At 43.6% G+C, this 16,359-nt stretch overlaps 1 protein-coding gene across 1 annotated transcript in view; it reads right to left on the minus strand.

Annotated features, from left to right (window-relative positions):
• LOC128684068 (cell adhesion molecule Dscam2) overlaps positions 1-16,359 on the minus strand; it is a 569,487-nt gene that overhangs the window by 180,660 nt on the left and 372,468 nt on the right. Inside the window, exon 7 of the mRNA XM_070091026.1 lies at positions 3,379-3,523. Coding sequence (XP_069947127.1) covers positions 3,379-3,523 — 145 coding nt within the window. The remainder of the gene's footprint in view (positions 1-3,378; positions 3,524-16,359) is intronic.

A 16,359-nucleotide genomic window follows, 5' to 3' on the forward strand; every position in this document is an offset into this window, starting at 1 on the left:
GGAGAGAACCCGCAGTAATGGATTTAAATTAGACAAGTTTAGATTTAGAAAGGACATAGGAAAGTATTGGTTTGGAAATAGGGTAGTTGATGAGTGGAACAGTCTACCTAGTTGGGTTATTGAGGCTAGGACTTTGGGTAGTTTCAAATTTAGGTTGGATAAATATATGAGTGAGAGGGGTTGGATTTGAGTGGGACTTGCAAATGAGTGGATAGAGTTATCAGAGCTTATTTCTTGGGTAGCATTGATAATTTGGTTGGGCAAATGTTTTGTTAGTAGGGATTGTAAAGGACCTGCCTAGTATGGGCCAACAGGCCTGCTGCAGTGATCCTCCTTTCTTATGTTCTTATGTTCTTATGATAGTGAGGTGTGGTCTAGACCCTTTATATGCCTTCCTTTGATGCATTACTTTTATTGTTCCTTGATAATGTGACTAGTCACGAAAGCGCTTGGAATTTCTCTATTCTTTCACAGTGGTTGTTTTGCAAAGAGGGGAATGTATGAGAGTATAGTTTTACCAACGCTCTTATATGGGTGTGAAGCATGGGTGATGAATGTTGCAGCGAGGAGAAGGCTGGAGGCAGTGGAGATGTCATGTCTGAGGGCAATGTGTGGTGTGAATATAATGCAGAGTATTCGTAGTTTGTAAGTTAGGAAGAGGTGCGGGATTGCCAAAACTGTTGTCCAGAGGGCTGAGGAAGGGTTGTTGAGGTGGTTCGGATATGTAAAGAGAATGGAGCGAAACAGAATGACTTCAAGAGTGTATCAGTCTGTAGTGGAAGGAAGGCGGGGTAGGGGTCGGCCTAGGAAAGGTTGGAGGGAGAGGGTAAAGGAGGTTTTGTGTTCGAGGAGCTTGGACTTCCAGCGGGCATGCGTGAGCGTGTTTGATAGAAGTGAATGGAGACAAATGGTTTTTAATACATGGCGTGCTGTTGGAGTGTGAGCAAAGTAACATTTATGAAGGGAGTTGCAGTTTAAAAACTGTAGTGTAAAGCATCCTTCTGACAAGACAGTGATGGAGTGAATGATGGTGAAAGTTTTTCTTTTTCGGGCTACCCTGCCTTAGTGGGAATCGGCCAGTGTGCTAATAAAAATAAATATATATATATATATATATATATATATATATATATATATATATATATATATATATATATATATATATATATATATATATATATATATATATATATGTATATATATGTCGTGCCGAATAGGCAGAACTTGCGATCTTGGCTTAAATAGCAACGCTCATCTTGCCATATAGGACAAGCAAAAATTTGTGTATGCAATAATTTCGCCAAAATCATTCTGAACCTAACGAAAAAAATATATTTCACTGTGTTTGTTTAGTATTAAATTACTGTAAACAAATCTAAAATATATTTAGTTGGGTTAGGCTAAAATAAATTGTTCTTGTTATAATAAGGTTAGGTAAGTTTTCTAAGATACTTTTGGTGCAAAATTAAAAAAAATTACATTAACATTAATGAAAAAAATATATCTTTCAACGTATAAAAGAAAATTTCAGAAAGGATTTAATTTTAAATAAGTTCTTGCTAATTGACCAGTTTTACATATTCGGCACGACATATACATATATATATATATATATATATATATATATATATATATATATATATATATATATATATATATATATATATATATATATATATATATATATATATATTCAGACTGACCAGCGAGCTAAACATCTGGTTCCTAGATGATGGCACACTAGCAGGTACAAAAGAGTCCCTCCTACATGACCTTACACAGGTAATGACACGGGGACAGGAAATGGGTCTCATCCTGAATCCATCCAAATGTGAAATCATCTCAGTCAGTCAACAAGTGATAAATGCAGTGAGAGCAAAACTACCAGGAGCAGCAGTCATTGCCCCCACAAATAGTGTCTTGCTAGGAGCACCTCTGGGAAGCAATGCCATTGACACAATTCTCAGGAAGAAATTGGAAGAGTTAAGGAGAATGGAACAACGAATAGGCAATCTGGACACCCACGATGCCTTGTACCTTCTCACAAAGTGCTTGAGTCTGCCCAGGTTGACATATTTCCTAAGATGTGCACCTTCATATGATAGCCCTATACTGCACGAATATGACAGTATTCTGAGGCAGATTTTTACGAAAGTACTTAACCTTACTCTAGAAGACGGGCAGTGGAACCAAGCTACACTTCCAGTCAGACTAGGAGGCATTGGTGTCCGCAAGTCATCACAGATTGCGTTACCTGCTTTTCTGTCCTCGTGTATTGCATCCAGAGAGCTTGTAGCAGCGATTCTCCCTGAACATCTTAGGGACAAGGTAGGAGTCCAGGACCAAAAATTCATTGACGGAGCAATGATCTGGGATAATCTAACGGGCTCTGGAGCCAGACCTGCTCCCCCCAACAACTACAAACAATCGCACTGGGATGGTCCAATAGTGGAAAATATTGCCTCAACAATGCTTCAGAGTGTGTCAGGGAAGGATAGAGCCCGCCTCCTGGCAGTGAGAGCCCCTCATGCTGGGGACTTTCTGTTGGCTGTTCCCAACTCCAGCCTTGGCACACGTCTCGACCCACAGACCATCCGCATCGGTGTTGCCCTTCGACTTGCCGCCCCTATTCTCGCCGAACACAGGTGTATTTGTGGCAGTGAAGCAGCAGACCGATTCGGGTACCATGGTCTTGTGTGCCGTAAATCCGAGGGAAAGATTGCAAGACATGAGGAGGTTAATAACATTATCAAGAGGAGCCTCACAACAGCTGGATGCCCAGCAGTAAGGGAGCCACCCCAACTATGCAGATCTGATGGCAGCCAGAAGCGTCCAGATGGTATCACCCTTCAAGCCTGGACAGATGGGAAGCAGGTGGTGTGGGACTATACATGTGCATCTACCTTGGCTGATACCTATCTCCAATACACCAGGGAGGAAGGAGGGGCAGCTGCCAGCTTCAGGGAGTCCCAAAAGTCTAGAAAATATGGAGAACTTGCCCATCATTATATGTTTGTTCCCATAGGCTCAGAGACCCTTGGCTCATGGGGAAAGAGTGCATCTAAATTCCTTAAGGAGCTGGGAAAAAGACTCATCAGGGTAACTAGGGATCCCAGGGCAGCTAGTTTTCTGTTCCAGCGGCTCAGTGCGGCTGTTCAAAGGGGTAATGCCTGCTGTATTTTGGGCACACGCCTATATATATATATATATATATATATATATATATATATATATATATATATATATATATATATATATATATATATATATATATACTGTTTTATAAAGAAGATGAAAACGACTATGGTCAGTCACCTTTCTTTGTCGAAGAAGGTGGGGGATGCTACCCATCTGTGGGAGGGGGAAAATGCCACTCACCTGTGGGAGGGGGAAAGGGGAAAGCCGTCCAGGAGCCACGTAATGTGGGGTGTGGGAGTGCCAGTAGCTATACACTTGAGGGAGACAGCTGGTCCAGGCTGCAGTGTCTGCTCGATGAAGCGGTACACCAGCTGGGGCGCCGCAGCTGGTGGGAGGGACAGGAAGGAGAAAGTGGGAAGCAGGAAAATTAGTATCACTTTACAAACGAAATTATTATTGTACATCTGTGTGCATCTCTATATTTATTGGTCTCAACGAGGGCACACAAACACACACACACACACACACACACACACACACACACACACACACACACACACACACACACACACACACACACACACACACACACACACACACTACTCCTAATCCTCTTTTCCACTCACTGATCAGAACAAAATTAAAGGGATCAGTAATATAGATAGGGAGAGGAACTAGTACATTCCCTTCCAAAAGCAAAAACAAAACTCGTGTATCTGACTGGATGAAAATCTAGAGAGAAAAAAAATGAACCCTCATAACTTATACAACAAGAAAAGCATCCAAAGAAAAGGTTTGTTTTTGAGACATTCAATAGTGTTCAGTGGCTTCCTTTTCTTGACTAAGACTTATATGGTTTTAAATGAAATGGTGATTCCAATATTGGCTTTAGCTAAGGTAGTTAAGAGGTTGTTGTTTTGTTTGTTGACAGGGAGTACAATGTATCTGTTTGTTGTAGTGTCGCGAGCTTGTTGACGCGGAGTAAAGTGTATCTACTGGTTGAGTGTTGCAACTACAGTTACGCAGTTTATTCTAGACTTTGTTCTTGCAGTTGATGATGAAATATTGTTGGTAGTGAAGTTCAATGACAGCTTGACTGATATAATTACTTTCACATGAAACCATAAAAGATTTAGTCAAGAATGGGAAGCCAATGGACACATCTCCCACGTCCTCGACCACAACGTTTACCTCTCCGGATAACTCTGAAATCTCAAATAATCTCCGGATGCTGCACTCTTTCCCAGTATCGTGTCATTTGCAAGTTTTTGTTTCTTCGATGTTAGTCCTACCTCGAGATCGTTCGTATACATTGTGAAGACGACTAGATCAAGGACGGATCCCTGGGAGCTCCACGCCCTACGGTAAGCCACTCAGACACTTCTCGACTGAGTATCACTCCCTTTTTTCCCGAGGCAAAAAGGTTTTCTCCTATTCGATGCGCTTTTATTTTATCCAACAATATTCGATGGGGTACCTTACAGAAGAAGTTGTGGAAATCTAGATATTCTACATCTGACAGGACTTTTTCAGCTTCGTATTATATACATGATCTTAAGATCTTAAGTCTTTATTTTTTTTTTAGCTCTGGCAGACATTTAATCTGGTCTGTTTGATTTATTAATAATCAGTTTCCCCTGGTACTGTATTACGTCAAGGCTGATAATTTCGTCAATACTTTGTTTCTTGGTATCAAGCCCTGGGGAAGTTACTAGTGAGTGAGTGATGAAAGGGATGAGAGAGTAGCAATCCCAGATATGATAACAAATAAAGCAATCAAATCTCCCAGAGATAAGAAAAGCCATTTTCATAATAGGATATCAAGTTATGAGGAAGGAGAGAGAGAGAAAGAGAGAGAGAAAAGTGGAGGGAGGGTGAGTAGCATCGATATTCAGAAACTAGTAGCTTTGAGATGACAGTAATGAACAACATGGAATCAACGACTAAATAAAGGAACACTTAACATATACAACTTACCATTAAACAACAAGAGAACGAGAAAGGAATTTAACACAAACAAAAATTAAACTGGGCACCATCTCTCTCTCTCTCTCTCTCTCTCTCTCTCTCTCTCTCTCTCTCTCTCTCTCTCTCTCTCTCTCTCTCTCTCTCTCTCTCTCTCTCTCTCTCTTTCTCTCTATCTCTATCTCTCTACCAGAACACCGTGAGAGAAACGGCCTCTATCCCCCGTCCACTTCAGTCCATTTTTCAGTATTCGATTGTGAATCACTTAATAGGCAGCTTCCTCGTGCCACCTGAGACTCCTGCTCCTCTCGTGCCTTCTTTATCCTGCTAATGCTAGTACTCTCTCTCTCTCTCTCTCTCTCTCTTTCCACCTCTTTCCCCACTCACACTTGAAGTAAAGAGATATCAGGAAGCATTTCTTCAGGGTAATCAAGACATGGACTGACCTCCGCAAAGAACTGGTAGAGGTTACCTCCACTCACATATCTTATAATGGACCAGTGAGGCTAGAAGGGAGTGAATCCAATAGCGACCATTACAGAGACAGGGGCTAGGAGCTAAGACTGGATTCCTGCAACCACAGACAAGTGAGTACACACCATACATAGTTTTAAGACATGGTACGATTAAGCTCATGGAGCAGGGAGAGGGAGGACCCAGTAGCGGTAAGTGAAGAGGCGGGGCCAGGAGTTGAATCTCGACACCTGCAGCCACAATTAGGTGAGTACAATTAGGTGAGTACACACACACACACACACACACACAAGTCGGTAACAGATGATCAGACAGAAGAATAAAATGCCACATCGCCGTGGCTGGAACGATTCACTGAAAACCTGGAATAAGGACTAGACGACGGTCCAGGGCGAACCGAAACGTCATGACTCAAACAGGGATTCCAGGAGGTGTAGATAAATGGTACAGAGAACCGACAAACTGATGAATTAGCACTTGCAATACTTGTTATATTAAGTATGTTTATTTAGGTACAGGTACACATATGCAGGTACACAAATTATCATACATAGTAACATATGTGTAAATTACCTAGGATAACCCAAAAAAGTGACTTATTTCAATTGGGATCCTTGATACAGGAAATTCTAGGCTTGCCTGATCTATAGGCATGACCTATTTACACCTGTGGATTTTTTCCAGAGTGGCTCATAGGATCACATTATACTGCTTAGGTGTTTATGTTTCCATTGTGTCAGTATTTCATTCCATTTATTTCCACACTTCGATCATGTCTCCTCTCATTCTTCCTCTTACAAGTGAATCTAATTTAAGGGTCTTCAATCTTTCTTCGTACGGAAGATTTCTAATGCACACTCTGCTTTCTGTTCGTGATCCATGACAGCATTTTTTCCCCAGTGCCATGAGCTGCTACTTTCTTTAACAGTCTCTGGTGCGGAACTCTATCAAAAGTCTTACTAAAATCCAAATAAACAATATCGAATTCTTTATCTTGATCAACAGCCTCAAAAGCTTGACTGAAGAAAGTTAGTAAATCAGTTAGGCACATCTTGTCAGTATCGCCAATACCATTTTTTTTTATATCTACGAGGAATTTATTCCGAAGCATAGCACCTGCTGTCCATGTTCACCTAGAAGTAAAATGGGCACCTGGGTGTTTGTCGCATCCTGGGACAAAATTGACCTAATTTGCCGGAAATGCTTTGCACATAACACAGGGCCACACTCACTAAAAAACAACAGATATAGCCCTACTCTACAAAGGTAACAGTAAAGCAATTGCAGAGAACTACAGACCAATAGCACTAACATCCCATACCCATCAATTACACAACCCAGGGCAACACGGGTTTAGAGCAGGTCGCTTCTGCCTGTCCTAGCTACTGGACCACTATGACAAGGTCCTGGATGCTGTAGAGGATAAGCAAAATACAGATGTAGTATACACAGACTTTGCAAAAGCCTTCGACAAGTGTGACCATGGTGTAATAGCGCACAAAATGTGTGATAAAGGAATAACAGGAAAAGTTGGTAGATGGATCTACAACTTCCTGACAAACAGAACACAAAGAGTAATAGTAAACAGAGTAAAGTCCCAGGCAGCCACGGTAAAAAACTCTGTTCCACAAGGCACAGTACTCGTTCCCATTCTATTCCTCATCCTCATATCTGACATAGAGATGTAAGCCATAGCTCCGTGTCTACCTTTGCGGATGACACCCGAAGTGCCATGACAGTGTCCTCCATCAAAGACACCGCAGGACTCCAAGCGGATATCAACCAAATCCTCAAATGGGTCACTCAGAACAATATGAAGTTCAATGAAGAGAAATTTCAACTACTCAGATATATAAAACTTGAGGAAAATAAAACTGTATCAGGGTATACAACAAATTCTCACCATACAAAAGAGCGAGAAAGTAATGTGGAGGATCTGGGAGTGATAATGTCAGATAATCCCTCCTAAAAAGACCACAACAATGTATCTACCACATCTGCTAGGAAAATGATAGGATGGATAATGAGAACCTTCAAAACTAGGGACGCCATATCGCTTGTTCTCTCTATGCTGGAATACTGCTGTACACTAACTGCCTCCTTAAAGGCAGGCGAAATTGCAGACCTGGACAGTGTACAAAGAACTTTCACAGCACACATAAGTACGATAAGGCACCTAAATTACTGGGAACGGTTGAAGTTCCTTGATTTGTATTCCCTGGAATGCAGGTGAGAGAGATACACCATAATATACACTTGGAAAATCCTAGAGGGATTAGTACCAAACTTGCACACGAAAATCACTCTTTATGAAAGCAAAAGACTCGGCAGGAGATGCAACATTCCCCAGTGAAATGCAAGGGCGCCACGAGTACACTGAGAGACAACACAATAAGTGTTCGTGCCCAAGATTGTTCAACTGCCTCCCAGAATACATAAGGGGGATTATCAATAGACTCCTGACTGTATTCAAGAAAGCACTGAAAAGGTCCCTAAAGTCAGTACCTGACCAGCCGGGCTGTGGTTCGTACGTCAGTTTGCGTGCGGCCAGCAGTAACAGCCTGGTTGATCAGACTTTGATCCACCACGAGGCCTGGTCTCAGACCAAGCCGAGGGGGCGTTAACCCCCGAAACCCTTACCATGTATACTTCAGGTAAAACAAGCGGCTTTCTGTACAGTAGTATGTCAATGATGTCAGCTAGGCCTATATACCTTGTGTGTTAGGTAAGACACATATGCAACAGTAGGTATTTTAATTTCAGAAAGTTTCGCCTACAAAGTAGCTTCTTCAGTCGAGTACAGAAAAGTAGATAAATGGTTCAGAGAACCGACAAGTTGATAAATTAGACACATGTGCAACATTTGGGTGTCTATATTGAGGAAAGGTTTCACCACACAGTGGCTCCATCAGTCCATACAAAGGAAAATGGTGAAAAACAGGAGAAGTTTGAGGTATATTAGTCACTTCTTCGCACACATGCTGTATTCTTTCCAAGATTGATGGACTGATTACATCGACTCAATGCTGAGGGACTGGTTACCTCAAACTCCTCCTGTTCTTTACCATTCATCTTTGTATGGACTGATGAAGCCACTGCGTGGCGAAACGTTTCCTCAATAAAGGTACTCAAGTGTTGTACATATGTCTAATTTATCGAGTACAGAAAAGTTGGCAGAAGCAGAAGAGATGTGAAGACGATGTAATCAGTCCATCACCCTTGAAGACGTAGTATTGAGGTGGTCAGTCCCTCAATCTTCACATCTCTTCTAAGTCTACCAACTACTCGACTGAAGAAGACTACTGTGTAGGCGAAACTTTTAGGGATAAAGATACCTAACTGTTGCACATGTGTCTTACCTAGGCAGGTCATTCTTTCTCATGATCTTATATTCTTACAACGTAAAGGGTATTCAAGAGACACTGACAAAGTAGACAAGTGTCGCACCAGAACACAAATGAAAATTGGAAATTCAAATAAGCCAGAGGGACTCGAGGAAGAATTTTTTCATTGTGAGAGGGAGAACGAACATTAGGAAGAGAGGTAGGGAAGGCAACTCGATACATGGACTCAAAATCAGCTGAAACAAAGCACGGTAATAGGAGTGGTAAGTACAATATGACAACAACGCACAAATGCACACACACACGCAGACACACACACACACACACGCACACACACACACACACACACACACACACACACACACACACACACACACACACACACACACATGTTAGAGACACTACCAGAGAGAGAGGTGAGGATGAACCAGCAACACTGGACCTTGCATTCACATTGAGTAGTTCGGACATCGAGGATATCACGTATGAAAGGACCCTGGGAGCTAGTGATCATGTGTTTCTGTGCTTTGACTACATAGTTCAGCTTCAAGTGGAGAGAGCAGCAGGAATAGGATGGGAAAAACAAACTACAAAAGGGGGAACTACTCAGGCATGAGGAACTTCCTGCAAGACATTCAGTGGGAGAGGGAACTGACAGGAAAACCAGTACAAGAAATGATGGACTATGTCGCAACAAAACGCAAGGAGGCAGAGGAGAGGTTTGTTCCCAAGGGAAACAGAAATAATGGGAAGAACAGAACGAGTCCTTGGTTCACCCAAAGATGTAGGGAGGCAAAAACTAGGTGTACTAGAGAATGGAAAAGGTACAGAAGACAGAGAACTCAGGAAAATAAAGAGATTAGCAGAAGAGCGAGAAACGAATATGCACAGATAAGAAGGGAGGCTCAGCGACAATATGAGAATGACATAGCATCGAAAGTCAAGTCTGACCCGAAACTGTTGCATAGCCACATCAGGAGGAAAACAACAGTCAAGGACCAGGTAATCAGACTGAGGAAGAGTGATGGGGAGTTCACAAGAAACGACCGAGAGGTATGTCAGGAGCTCAACACGAGATTTAAAGAAGTATTTACAGTGGAAACCAGTAGGACTCCAGGAAATCAGAACAGGGGGGTACACCAGCAAGTGCTGGACGAGGTACACATAACCAAGGAGGAGGTGAAAAAGCTGCTATGCGAACTTGACACCTCAAAGGCGGTGGGACCAGCCAACATCTCTCCGTGGGTCCTTAAAGAAGTAGCAGAGATACTGTGTGTGCCATTAACAAAGATCTTCAACACATCAATTGAAACTGGGCAACTCCTTGAGGTATGGAAGATGACAAATGTAGTCCCAATTTTTAAAAAGAGAGACAGACATGAGGCACTAAACTACAGACCTGTATCACTAACGTGTATAGTATGCAAAGTCATGGAGAAGATCATCAGGAGGAGAGTGGTGGAGCACCTGGAAAGAAACAAGTGTATAATTGACAACCAGCACGGTTTCAGGGAAGGAAAATCCTGTGTCACAAACCTACTGGAGTTTTATGACAAGGTGACAGAAGTAACACAAGATAGAGAGGGGTGGATCGACTGCATTTTTTTGGACTGCAAGAAGGCCTTCGACACAGTTCCTCACAAGAGGTTACTGCAAAACCTAGAGGATCAGGCACACATAACAGGAAAGGCACTGCAATGGATCAGAGAATACCTGACAGGGAGGCAACAACGAGTCATGGTACGTGACGAGGTGTCAGAGTGGGCGCCTGTGACAAGCGGGGTTCCACAGGGGTCAATCCTAGGACCTGTGCTGTTTTTGGTATATGTGAATGTCATAACGGAAGGGATAGACTCAGAAGTGCCCTTGTTTGCAGATGATGTGAAGTTAATGAGAAGAATCAAATCGGACGAGGATCAGGCAGGACTACAAAGAGACCTGGACAGGCTACAAGCCTGGTCCAGCAACTGGCTCCTTGAGTTTAACACTGCCAAATGCAAAGTCATGAAGATTGGGTAAGGGCAAAGAAGACCGCAGACACAATATAGTCTAGATGGACAAAGACTGCAAACTTCACTCAAGGAAAAAGATCTGGGGGTGAGTATAACACCGAGCATATCTCCTGAGGCGCACATCAATCAGATAACTGCTGCAGCATACGGGCGCTTGGCAAACCTACGGATAGCGTTCAGATACCTCAGTAAGGATTCGTTCAAGACTCTGTATACCATTTACGTCAGGCCCATACTGGAGTATGCAGCACCAGTTTGGAATCCATACCTGGTCAAGCACGTCAAGAAATTAGAGAAAGTGCAAAGATTTGCAACAAGACTAGTCCCAGAGCTAAGGGGATTGTCCTACGAAGAAGGGTTGAGGGAAATCGGCTTGACGACACTGGAGGACAGGAGGGTCAGGGGAGACATGATAACGACATATAAAATACTGCGCAGAATAGACAAGGTGGACAAAGACGGGATGTTCCAGAGATGGGACACAGACACAAGAGTCACAATTGGAAGTTAAAGACTCAGATGAATCAAAGGGATGTTAGGAAGTATTTCTTCAGTCATAGAGTAGTCAGGCCGTGGAATAGCCTAGAAAGTGAAGTAGTGGAGGCGGGAATCATACATAGTTTTAAGGCGAGGTATGATAAAGCTCATGGGGCAGGGAGAGAGAGGACCTAGTAGCAATCAGCGAAGAGGCGGGGCCAGGAGCTATGACTCGACCCCTGCAACCACAAATTGGTGAGTACACACACACACACACACACACACACACACACACACACACACACACACACACACACACACACACATACACACACAAAGAAAATGATAAGAAAACTTGTGAGGCCAACAAAAGGTTCCATAAAGTCTTGAGAATAGAGAGAGTCAGTGCTTAAACTGCGAACAGCAAATAAAGTCGATCCTGACCACCCTGCTGAATATTGCAGCAGCAATGACGAACAAGATGCAAGTGAAGCAGACACAAAGAAGGGAGACTCACAAGAGGAGACACACAAGAGGAGACACACAAGAGGAGACACACAAGAGGAGACACACAAGAGGAGACACACAAGAGAAGACACACAAGAGGAGACATACAAGAGGAGACACACAAGAGGAGACACACAAGAGGAGACACACAAGAGGAGACACACAAGAGGAGACTCACAAGAGGAGACACACAAGAGGAGACACACAAGAGGAGACACACAAGAGGAGACACACAAGAGAAGACACACAAGAGGAGACATACAAGAGGAGACACACAAGAGGAGACACACAAGAGGAGACACACAAGAGGAGACACACAAGAGGAGAAACACAAGAGGAGACGCACAAGAGGAGACATACAAGAGGAGACACACAAGAGGAGAAACACAAGAGGAGACGCACAAGAGGAGACACACAAGAGGAGACACACAAGAGGAGACACACAAGAGGAGACACACAAGAGGAGACACACAAGAGGAGACACACAAGAGGAGACACACAAGAGGAGAAACACAAGAGGAGACACACAAGAGGAGACATACAAGAGGAGACACACAAGAGGAGACACACAAGAGGAGACATACAAGAGGAGACACACAAGAGGAGACACACAGGAGGAGACACACAAGAGGAGACACACAGGAGGAGACACACAAGAGGAGACACACAAGAGAAGACACACAAGAGAAAACACACAAGAGGAGACAGACAAGAGAAAACACACAAGAGGAGACACACAAGAGGAGACACACAAGAGGAGAAACACAAGAGGAGACGCACAAGAGGAGACATACAAGAGGAGACACACAAGAGAAAACACACAAGAGGAGACACACAAGAGGGGAAACACAAGAGGAGACGCACAAGAGGAGACATACAAGAGGAGACACACAAGAGGAGACACACAAGAGGAGACACACAAGAGGAGACACACAAGAGGAGAAACACAAGAGGAGACGCACAAGAGGAGACACACAAAAGGAGACACACAAGAGAAGACACACAAGAGGAGACACACAAGAGAAAACACACAAGAGAACACACACAAGAGGAGACACACAAGAGGAGACACACAAGAGGAGAAACACAAGAGGAGACGCACAAGAGAAAACACACAAGAGGAGACACACAAGAGAAAACACACAAGAGGAGACACACAAGAGGAGACACACATGAGGAGACACACAAGAGAAGACACACAAGAGGAGACACACAAGAGGAGACATACAAGAGAAAACACACAAGAGGAGACACACAAGAGGAGACATACAAGAGGAGACACACAAGAGGAGACACACAAGAGAAAACACTCAAGAGGAGACACACAAGAGGAGACACACAAGAGAAAACACACTAGAGGAGACACACAAGAGGAGACATACAAGAGGAGACACACAAGAGGAGACATACAAGAGGAGACACACAAGAGGAGACACACAAGAGGAGACATACAAGAGGAGACACACAAGAGGAGACACACAAGAGAAAACACTCAAGAGGAGACACACAAGAGGAGACACACAAGAGGAGACATACAAGAGGAGACACACAAGAGGAGACATACAAGAGGAGACACACAAGAGGAGACATAAAAGAGGAGACACACAAGAGAAAACACACAAGAGGAGACACACAAGAGAAAACACACAAGAGGAGACACACAAGAGGAGACATACAAGAGGAGACACACAAGAGAAAGCACACAAGAGGAGACACACAAGAGGAGACACACAAGAGGAGACATACAAGAGGAGAAACACAAGAGGAGACATACAAGAGGAGACACACAAGAGGAGACATACAAGAGGAGACACACAAGAGAAAACACACAAGAGGAGACACACAAGAGAAAACACACAAGAGGAGACACACAAGAGGAGACATACAAGAGGAGACACACAAGAGAAAACACACAAGAGGAGACACACAAGAGGAGACACACAAGAGGAGACATACAAGAGGAGACACACAAGAGAAAACACACAAGAGGAGACACACAAGAGGAGACACACAAGAGGAGACATACAAGAGGAGACACACAAGAGAAAACACACAAGAGGAGACACACAAGAGGAGACACACAAGAGGGGACATACAAGAGGAGACACACAAGAGAAAACACACAAGAGGAGACACACAAGAGGAGACACACAAGAGGAGACATACAAGAGGAGACACACAAGAGAAAACACACAAGAGGAGACACACAAGAGGAGACACACAGGAGGAGACATACAAGAGGAGACACACAAGAGGAGACATACAAGAGGAGACACACAAGAGGAGACACACAAGAGGAGACATACAAGAGGAGACACACAAGAGGAGACACACAAGAGGAGACACACAAGAGAAAACACACAAGAGGAGACACACAAGAGGAGACACACAAGAGGAGACATACAAGAGGAGACACACAAGAGAAAACACACAAGAGGAGACACACAAGAGGAGACACACAGGAGGAGACATACAAGAGGAGACACACAAGAGGAGACATACAAGAGGAGACACACAAGAGGAGACACACAAGAGGAGACATACAAGAAGAGACACACAAGAGGAGACACACAAGAGGAGACACACAAGAGAAAACACACAAGAGGAGACACACAAGAGAAAACACACAAGAGGAGACACACAAGAGAAAACACACAAGAGGAGACACACAAGAGGAGACATACAAGAGGAGACACACAAGAGGAGACATACAAGAGGAGACACACAAGAGAAAACACACAAGAGGAGACACACACAAGAGAAATAACAGTAAAATAAAAAGAATAGTAAAGCAGAAATAATAGTCGAATATAAAATTTAGTAAAAATGGCCGCAATAGTCAAAGAAGAATGATAAAGAAAGTCGCGTTGAAGATCTCACTGAAGTTGTTGATCAACATCAAAGTCAATCAGAAACAGAGAGTGGGTCGACTATAGGTTTGAGGCAATCAGAAGAGTGTTGAAGGGAGTGAGAGCGTCGGCAGGTGTGACGGGTCAGCACACATAATACGTCCACAAGCTCTGTTGCGCTCAGCGTTTCGCTCGTGAGTTGAACTTCGGGGGATGTTTGGGTGAAAGTTAACGCCGAGGTGAGACGTTGTGTTTGTTAATGTTTGTTGTGCTGTAGTTTGTGTTCTTATTACCGAAGCCAGACGCACACACACACACACACACACACACACACACACACACACACACACACACACACACACACACACACACACACACACACACACACACACACACACACACACATACACAAACACACACACACACACACATACACAAACACACAAACACACAAACACACATATACACACACACTTACACACACACACACACACACAAAAACACACACATACACACACACATACACAAACACACAAACACACACATACACACACACACACAAACACACACATACACACACACATACATACACACACATACACACAAACACACACATACACACACACATACACACAAACACACACATACACACACACACACACAAACACAGACACACACACACACACACACACACACACACAGGAGAGATAGGGGGGACATGATAACGACATACAAAATACTGAGGGGAATTGACAAGGTGGACAAAGACAGGATGTTCCAGAGATTGGACACAGTAACAAGGGGACACAGTTGGAAGCTAAAGACACAGATGAATCACAGGGATGTTAGGAAGTATTTCTTTAGCCACAGAGTAGTCAGTAAGTGGAATAGTTTGGGAAGCGATGTAGTGGAGGCAGGATCCATACATAGCTTTAAGCAGAGGTATGATAAAGCTCACGGCTCGGGGAGAGTGACCTAGTAGCGATCAGTGAAGAGGCGGGGCCAGGAGCTCGGACTCGACCCCCGCAACCTCAACTAGGTGAGTACACACACACACACACACACACACACACACACACAAACACATGCACACACACACAAACACACACACACATACACACACACACACAAACACACGCACACACACACAAACACACACACATACACACGCACACAAACACACACATACACACACACACACACACAAACACACTCACACACACACACACACACACACACACACACACTCACACACACACACACACACACACACACACACACACACACACATACAGTGCTGGTCCAGCAATTGACTTCTGAAGTTCAACCCCACCAAGTACAAAGTCATGAAGATTGGGGAAGGACAAAGAAGACCGCAGACGGAGTACAGTCTAGGCGGCCAGAGACTACAAATCTCACTAAAGGAAAAAGATCGTGGGGTGAGTATAACACCAGGTACATCTCCTGAGGTGCACATCAACCAAATAACTGCTGCAGCATATGGGCGCCTAGCAAACCTCAGAACAGCATTCCGACATCTTAATAATGAATCGTTCAGGACCCTGTACACCGTGTACGTTAGGCCCATATTGG

The sequence above is a fragment of the Cherax quadricarinatus genome, chromosome 3 (genome assembly GCF_038502225.1).
Source record: "Cherax quadricarinatus isolate ZL_2023a chromosome 3, ASM3850222v1, whole genome shotgun sequence".
Classification (NCBI taxonomy): domain Eukaryota; kingdom Metazoa; phylum Arthropoda; class Malacostraca; order Decapoda; family Parastacidae; genus Cherax; species Cherax quadricarinatus.